Source organism: Cynara cardunculus, unplaced genomic scaffold (genome assembly GCF_001531365.2).
Source record: "Cynara cardunculus var. scolymus isolate 2C unplaced genomic scaffold, CcrdV1 Un_Scaffold_3994, whole genome shotgun sequence".
Lineage (NCBI taxonomy): Eukaryota > Viridiplantae > Streptophyta > Magnoliopsida > Asterales > Asteraceae > Cynara > Cynara cardunculus.
Genome location: NW_020201706.1, coordinates 16,325 through 25,876, shown reverse-complemented (window position 1 = coordinate 25,876; position 9,552 = coordinate 16,325). Strand labels below are relative to the sequence as shown.

Below are 9,552 nucleotides of genomic sequence, written 5' to 3'. Positions count from 1 at the left end.
AAGAGAGAGGTGATGCGTTTTAGATTTGTCGGAAGGAATGGTTTATATAGGTGTGGCTACATTCACAATTTTCAGGAGGAACCATCCCGCGTTTTGCAAAAGGAAGTCAACGAGGCAATCTGAAAGTATTCTGGAAATCTTGATCATTTACGTGTGCCAACTCATGTATTTCTTCTTTTGCCTGGAACACAACTGTTTTTCTCCACACCGTTTCCTACCTTATTCCTGGCTTACAAGTGCATGTGATGCCTGCACATATTTTTTTATTTTATTCTCTATATTCTGTTACTTATTTATTTTCATTCTGAGTATCAAACCTGCAAATTATAATTATGACTTATTAATCTATAACTTTCATAAATGATTTATAATATTTATAAATTTTTAAGCACATTTCAATGTGACACTTTATTTTTGATATGGATCTTATAGATGAATGTAAATCCATTTCAAATCAGGATGACTAATAGAAAAAGAGAAAAGTACCCTTCAATCAACTAACAAACTCTATATAAGTGACTTATATATAAAGTTGAAAGCTGTAATTCCTTTTGCAACTCATCATATACCTTACTTGGTCCTACCATATATTGTTTTCAAAGACAGAAAAAGGTTAAGCAAAAATGAAATAATGATATACCGATGCGCCTTGCAGGCCATTCCAGTGCCTTATCCCTGATCTCACTCTTGGCCCGCACAAGGCACTTTTCGAGGTCCCAACCTCCCCCCAGTTGTTCCTGCTGTGGTCTCTCCTGTGCCTCCACCCACACAGCTCTATAGAGTGTGGGCTGCTGTTACATGCGGCTTAGGCAAACTCTCTCGCGACCACCGTGCCATGACTCCATCCTCTACACGGGCTACCTTGTCCGAGACCTTGGTACTTGTGCAGGCTGCATGTGGTCCTAGATCGTATTTTACTTCTGTTTTGAGCGGTTAACATTGAGAGGGGTTATTAATTAAGGAAAATAATTGTCGTGAAGAGGGGGATCAATTAGAAACTCATAAGAAAAACACAGAGAACGGTTCAGAGTGAGAAGAACATCAATTTTGGAGTTTGTCAACTAGGGACCTTAATCCTTTCTTCATTGTTAACAATTGTAAGTTTAAATTTTCAGATGTCAGAGTACAAGTAGCTAATCTTTTAATTTCTAGTGATGAGGTGTAACTAGTTTACTTTGAAGTTTGAACTATATTGAGACTTGGTTTATGTTTTAATTTCTTCTGAATACCCATTTATGCAATCTCTATTTTTAATTATTCTTCATTTTAGGGTTCTTGGGCTTAAGAAGGATCCCTTAAATCTCTTGAACCAATTTTGAACTTGAATTCGAGAAACCGTAATTGTTTAATCTGGCTTAAATGGTCATGCTTCCGACCGTTAGTTAGGATTGATGTTGTCTAAATTTTAATGCAATTAGTAGGTTAATTTCTATGGTAGTTACTAGAATCAGCTTAACCGATTAGGAGCTAGTTCACGAAGCTCCTTGTGCTAGTATAAATACAAGGACAAGTCATGTGTGTCGACACTCATGACCAGTTTGGTTTCAGTTGGAGAATGTGTTTCGTACAAGTCTATGACGCATAGTTCTTTAAAATTCGCTTTCTATCCTTGTAAGTTTCAATTACGTGCATGTTTAGACTAATTAACAAACATCCAATCCACCTATTGCTTTACACACTTGCACATGACACATCTTGGAGTCTGTAGTTGAAACTTAGTCTCTAAGGGCACCATCCTAGNCCTTGTGATGACAACTGATGTGATTCAATACAAAGGCATTGATTTTGTTAGACTTTGTGACATTAATAAATGTGATCATAAAATTCGAGACTATTACGGATGATAGTACTTACATAGAATGTGGTGACTGTGCCAGCTGAGTTGCCAGGTACTAGTTTCAGTTGCATGTCGAATCTACCGAAGAGGTACTCATGCTTGGACTGGAAACCAGAGCCAGAGTATTGATCGAGCGAAAGTGTGAGATCCTGACCACCATTGAGTATTTTAGCACGTTCACCTCCAAAAGTAATGTCAATGTCATCATAAAAACTTCCTGCGGAAGCTGCTACTATCAGATATGAAATTGTTAGAGCAACTGCACAAGCTTTAGGGTATGAATGGCTTGACTGTCCCATTAGTAATGTTTAGAGAGAGAAAGAGAGAGGTGATGCGTTTTAGATTTGTSGGAAGGARTGGTTTATATAGGTGTGGCTACATTCACAATTTTCAGGAGGAACCATCCCGCGTTTTGCAAAAGGAAGTCAACGAGGCAATCTGAAAGTATTCTGGAAATCTTGATCATTTACGTGTGCCAACTCATGTATTTCTTCTTTTGCCTGGAACACAACTGTTGTTCTCCACACCGTTTCCTACCTTAGTCCTGGCTTACAAGTGCATGTGATGGCTGCACATATTTTTTTATTTTATTCTTGTTCTTTTGTCGACTTGCATATAATTGATGTATTCTTCTCTATATTCTGTTACTWATTTATTTTCATTCTGAGTATCAAACCTGCAAATTATAATTATGACCTATTAATCTATAACTTTCATAAATGATTTATAATATTTATAAATTTTTAAACACATTTCAATGTGACACTTTATTTTTGATATGGATCTTATAGATGAATGTAAATCTATTTCAAATCAGGATGACTAATAGAAAAAGAGAAAAGTACCCTTCAATCAACTAACAAACTCTATATAAGTGACTTATATATAAAGTTGAAAGCTGTAATTCCTTTTGCAACTCATCATATACCTTACTTGGTCCTACCATATATTGTTTTCAAAGACAGAAAAAGGTTAAGCAAAAATGAAATAATGATATACCGATGCRCCTTGCAGGCCGTTCCAGTGCCTTACCCCTGATCTCACTTGCACCTTGGCCCRCACAAGGCACTTTTCGAGGTCCCAACCTCCCCCCAGTTGTTCCTGCTGTGGTCTCTCCTGTGCCTCCACCCACACAGCTCTATATAGTGTGGGCTGCTGTTACATGCGGCTTAGGCAAACTCTCTCGCRACCACCGTGCCATGACTCCATCCTCTACACGGGCTACCCTGTCCGAGACCTTGGTCCTTGTGCAGGCTGCATGTGGTCCTAGATCGTATTTTACTTCTGTTTTGAGCGGTTAACATTGAGAGGGGTTATTAATTAAGGACAATAACTGTCGTGAAGAGGGGGATCAATCAGAAACTCATAAGAAAAACACAGAGAATGGTTCAGAGTGAGAAGAACATCGATTTTGGAGTTTGTCAACTAGGGACCTTAATCCTTTCTTCATTGTTAACAATTGTAAGTTTAAATTTTCAGATGTCAGAGTACAAGTAGCTAATCTTTTAATTTCTAGTGATGAGGTGTAACTAGTTTACTTTGAAGTTTGAACTATATTGAGACTTGGTTTATGTTTTAATTTCTTCTGAAAACCCATTTATGCTATCTCTATTTTTAATTATTCTTCATTTTAGGGTTCTTGGGCTTAAGAAGGATCCCTTAAATCTCTTGAACCAATTTTGAACTTGAATTCGAGAAACCRTAATTGTTTAATCTAGCTTAAATGGTCATGCTTCCGACCGTTAGTTAGGATTGATGTTGTCTAAATTTTAATGCAATWAGTAGGTTAATTTCTATGGTCGTTACTAGAATCAGCTTAACCGATTAGGAGCTAGTTCACGAAGCTCCTTGTGCTAGTATAAATACAAGGACAAGTCATGTGTGTCTGACACTCATGACCAGTTTGGTTTAAATTGGAGAATGTGTTTCGTACAAGTCTATGACGCATAGTTCTTTAGAATTTGCTTTCTATCCTGGTAAGTTTCAATTACGTGCATGTTTAGACTAATTAACAAACATCCAATCCACCTATTGCTTTACACACTTGCACATGACACATCTTGGAGTCTGTAGTTGAAACTTAGTCTCTAAGGGCACCATCCTAGCTACTTACTGCTATCACAAGCCATTGTACAAYWGAGTAATACGTCGTTGTTKACACTTATTATATGTTGGAAGCTCATATCAAAGGATGATTTTTACAATCTCTCATGGTATCAGCCTAATCTCCGGTCCTTCTTACCGTCACCCTCTTCTTCTCTAGTGGTTGCCGGCGAATCCACCTCCACCACCACCGGTGGCTCTCCCCTTCAATGCTCAATGTCATGTCACTAATGAAAAACCTGATTGGATTGTTGATTGGTTTGCTGATTCGGCTCACATGACAAATTCGACTGCAAATCTTGATTCCTCCACATCTTATTTTAGTTGCATTTTAGTGTTTAGATTATCCTTTCCATGAATTTTTATTTGATTTTGCGTTGTATCTCAAACCATCGTGGGGAACATTGTTTGAAATGATCTTTATGTTTGTTGGTATGTGTCTTTTGTATTGTGAGTGATGTTGAAGATGGTACGTGTGAAGTCATGTTTGAGACGAAGGATGTAAAGAAATTAAACATCATGTGAAGGTTGTTGCTGCAATACCCCTATTGCCCTAGCTTGAATATGTTAGTATTAGTTGTATACCGAATGATTTTTATCGATGTCTCTATTTATTTTATATTCTTTAATTTTAATTAATTATTTTGAGAARAAAACGTCGGTAGACCACCAAAAGAACTATTAATTACAGAGGGTTTATCAACGACTCCATTTATTTTTAAAAATCGTCGGAAAACCATCAAAAATCTTTTCAATTGCCGACGGTTTATCGACAGTTTTATAGTTTCTAAGAAAAAAATAAAATCATCGTTAATCGTCGAAAATGTTACTGTTAGTGTATAATTATGATCTTTTTTAGCGTGCATTACCTCCTTGGAAATTACTTAAAGTATTTGGAAGATTGTATTTGGTTAAGAGAAAATGAATAAGTCCATACACTTTCTTATTTCTATTGGCCTATAATGAAACGCTTCTTAGTAACTAGTAGTAGGTCATAATGAACCTTAGTGGTCATAATAGTTGGTCTGAAATGGTGGGAAATTTAAATTTTAAAAGACGAAATATAAAAAAAAAAGAGTAATTTCAACAAATTTTAAGTGTTTTCAGTTTGAATTTTAATCAATAGTTATATGATTATCTATTTTCGGGTACAAATATACCACTCGTCACCTCCACCACTTCCATACTAACCAAATCGTCACTCCACCACTTCCATACTAACCAAATCGTCTTCCTCGCCCTCTCATCGATGATCTTCTCCATCCTCAGCCATCGTAGACCATCACGAACAAAAGCAACAGTTCGCCTTTACCACTTCCATAATGGTCGGATCGTCTTCCTAACCGCCTTTCGACCATCTTTCTTATCCCCTCAATCATCGTTGACGATCATGCACAAAAGCATATGTAGTATCGAAAGGGACTTTAATCTCTCTCTCTGTATATATATATACATACACACACACACATATATATATAGACATGAGATCACGTGAGACCAGACTGTTTTCGTGAGATCCGTGAGACCACTTTTTTACACTTGAAACTTTCAGCAAAACGCTAAAAAGATATCGTTTACAATGTTTTTGCTGTAAAGGTTCGATTTTTTTTACCTTCACAACATTTTGCTGTGAAGTTTCAAGTAAAAAAAGTGGTATCACGGGTCTCACGAAAACAGGTTGGTCTCACGTGATTTCAAATATATATATATATATATATATATTGTGTATATATATATCGTATCAATATATATATATATATATTAATGATAAGTTTCGCAGAGAACCCTGAGAAAAGAATCGAATAGCTCATTCAAATCGTTGATTGGGGGGGTATTATAATGGAATCACATTTAAAGAAAATAAATTTACCCCCTTTTATTAAATGAAAAATCAACGAAATATAACGAAAATAGGAGAGAAACAAATTATACCCGAAAAAAACGATCATTTTATTATCTTTAATTTGACATTCACTTTGATCTATATTAATTTTCTTCTGTTTTTTTGGTAGTTATTGGTTCTCTCCTATGCTCACCCCATCTGTATTATTGACTGAGGAAAGTGGGTGAAAATTGCGTAAAACCATGACGTGTAATTGGATGTTTTGTTATTCATTTTAAGGTCTGGTCATCCCTTTGCCAGTATGACTTCCTTCTCCGGCAACTAGAAGGTTTCCTCTAACATGTTGTCAATGTTGCTACACCTATATAAACAAATCGCTTCACACAAACACAAACCCATCCATGTTTATCTCTCCTTTCCTGAAAAGAAATATATATAGGCCAATCAGCCTATTCAAATTCCAAAGCTTGTAAAATTGCTCTAACAATTTCATGCGTGATGATAGCAGCATCTGCCGGAAGTTTTTATGATGATATCGACATCACTTTTAGAAGTGAACGTGCTAAAATACTCAATGGTGCTTAGGATCTCACACTTTCTCTCGATCAATACTATGTCTCTGGTTTCTAGTCCAAATACGAGTACCTCTTTGGAAGGTTTGACATGCAACTGAAACTAGCACCTGGCAACTCTACTAGCACAGCCACCACATTCATCCGTAATATTTTCAAATTTAATAATCATGTTTATTAAAGTTGCCAAGTTCAACAAAATCCATATTTTTGTAATGAATCACATCAGTTGTCATTTCAAAGGGCTGGACATGATGACATAGACTATGAGTTCTTGGGCAACTCAACACGAAACCCTTACACAATCCATACCAATGTGTATATATACAAGAGAAAAGAAATAAAGAACAACAGTTCCACCTATGGTTGATCCTACTGTAGCTTTCCACACCTATACTATTGTACGAAACACTCAAAGAATAATGTAAGTATATATTCAGTTCTCATTTTCTCAAAACTTTCTTTATACTAGGTGGGCTACAAGGACATTTTACAGTGATCATGAAATTCTTTGGTTTATGAATACTATTGATCTAAATACTCTTTGTTGATGTAGTTTCTTGATAAATAACATACCAGTAAAGGTATTCAAAAACCATGACGCTTCTRGAGTTCCATTTTCCATGACCCAACCCATGAGGATGTATGCCAGCCTCTGGAATGCAGATGATTGGGCAACCCAAGGTGGGAGTATGAAGGCAGACTGGATTAATGCTCCTYTTGTTGCTTCCTATAGGAAATTCAATGTTAATGCCAATAGAGTCAGTCCCGATTCAAAGACAACAAGCTCTGAATCTGACAACCAGACATGGAGTACTCAAGGACTTGATGCAGYCGGGCRAAATAGAATTAGGTGGGTTCAAAACAAGCACGTGATCAACAGCTACTGCAACGACCATAAACGGTTTCCCAATGGTCTTTGCTTAATGCAAGAAATCTAGATTCCTCTAGACCTGTGTTGGATCTTCATTTTCATATTTAATTTCATCGTTTGATTATTTTTTAAACTTGCATGGAAATTTTTTAATGTTTGATTCTTCTAGTGGAGTAATATTCGATGCAGATTGTGATTATTTGATTAATACAAAGCTATGGCAATCATTGTTCTTGGACCTCAAAAGTCATTAATTCATGTGATTGAAGTTGCACCAGGCTAAATACTTTTGAGCCGTAGTTATTTTATTTAATTTGTTTTTTCATTATTTCTTTTAAATAAATGCATAATGCAATGGTTTCAGGTAATTGGCAGATTTTTATTGCTACTCCCAATGGTAGAAAAACTGCTTCATGAAGGGCTGTTGGGGGGTGCTAGAATCAATGTTAGCATGACATTCACTCTTATATGTTCGATTGGGTAATAAATCAATATCGGCCCATTAAAATGAGAATTTGTATGTTTGTTTATGACATCATTAAGAAAAGGATACAAGCTATGGAAAACAATATTTTCTTTTCTAGGTATTAAGTTAAAGTAATTCTGTCTGTTTTCTTTTCGACAACTTGTACCAAAATCAAATCTATCTTTGGGTTTATTTTCATTTTGGGAAATCAACTTCTGGAAGTTTGTTTTGACAAATACAAGTAAACTTTACAAACAATTTAATTTAGGATCATGATTACCTCTCTAGCRAGTAATTGCTTTGTTAAACTTCCGAATACATCTTTTTGTTGATTTCTTACTGAATAAAAAAAATAAAAAAACTATTGGTTATGACAAATAAATTATTATGCTTGCTTTGTTACAATATGGATTCTAAATTAAATTTGGTATATTTTGGGAGAAAAGGCTTACAAAACAGAAATTAATCTTCTTATGAACGACATTAAACTATTATTGTACGAATAGTGTCGTTTCAAGATTACTAATGATTCACACTCTACATTGCTAATGTCGTTGGTCTATTTTACTAATGAATAGTGTTGTTCCAAGATCACTAAAGACTCACCATCTAATTAAATTGCGAATCTTGTTAGTCTATTTCGAAAATATTGTTTCATGTCCAGTCATATGAAGTCTAACATTTCAGGTCCCTACCCAATTGAATGACAGAGATGTGTGATCCTTCATCATGAAAAACATTTATCTCTCTCTATAATTTGTTCCCTTTTCCTCTCACCTCTTCACACTATCATAACTCTTAAACCTCTCTACTAAGAACTATGAGTTCATATTTCTCATCTTCAAACTCTAACTAGTCTGATCAAATACCAAAATCAATCAAACAGTTCTGAAATCCTTTCGAATCCAGCTTTAATCATTAACCTCAAATATTGAAAATAATGTTGTTGAGCTCTTGCTTGACCCAATAAAAGGCGTAAGCTTCTCAGGGTAGATCTTGATGAAAAATCATCTTATTCATTAAGCACGGTTGATTTTAGGCAAAGAATTCTTTAAGCATACACAAATCCACAATGAGAGACGATGAACAATTACTCATGAGATGGGCGATGATCATAGATTTGACAACAAATCGCCCATGCCTTAGGCGGAGAGCACCATGAACTCTCATGTTCATCACTCATGCCTTAGGAGATGAGCATAGATTTGACAGTATCAAAGTCCAATAAGTTCGACTGTACCCAAAAAATCATCATCTAAACCCAATTTTGATGAAAAAATAGGTTCCTATTCACCCAAAAACAAATCGTTTACAAGGAATTTCATTAAAACATAAGAATATGGTGAATCAATCAATTTTTTGTCCAAAAAAATAGTCGAACAAAAAGCAGTTCATGGATGAGTAATGTTCTTATGAAAAACCCTAAACATTTCTTGAATCTGGTGCAAATAGAAAGATCGTATGGATAATGGTTAATATATTTGGCTCTGATACCATTTCTTAGACCCCATATCTACAGCAGATTAAGGTTAAAGCATTGATAAATAAGAGATTATAGAAGACGACGAATAGAAACTGACCATTTTATTTATTAAGTGAAATGGAAATTATAAAACTCTCTCAATGATCTAATCGACTCTCATGTGATTTCATTTTTAATTGCCTTATAGGAAATATCCTTTTACAGGCGTTTCGAAAAAAAGCATCTTCTAGAAATAACATCATTGCAAAATCAATGCATCTACCAGTCTACTGCCTCCACGTATCTAATTGCAATAACTGTTTCTGTGTACATGTCAGACAGAGACTAGAACACTTGTAAGATGAGCCGCGGAACCTTCACGCAGATGGGCTAAG

The 9,552-nt window shown here is 35.4% G+C and overlaps 1 protein-coding gene and 1 pseudogene across 1 annotated transcript in view; one reads left to right on the top strand and one right to left on the bottom strand.

Annotated features, from left to right (window-relative positions):
• The window catches only part of LOC112503854 (xyloglucan endotransglucosylase/hydrolase 2-like), a 3,398-nt gene extending 1,234 nt beyond the window's left edge, over positions 1-2,164 (bottom strand). Inside the window, exon 1 of the mRNA XM_025107838.1 lies at positions 1,855-2,164. Within this exon, the coding sequence (XP_024963606.1) occupies positions 1,855-2,136 (282 nt within the window). The 5' untranslated portion in view covers positions 2,137-2,164. The remainder of the gene's footprint in view (positions 1-1,854) is intronic.
• A 674-nt stretch (positions 2,165-2,838) lies between these two features.
• LOC112503853 lies at positions 2,839-7,306 on the top strand (annotated as a pseudogene).
• Positions 7,307-9,552: the final 2,246 nt, after the last annotated feature.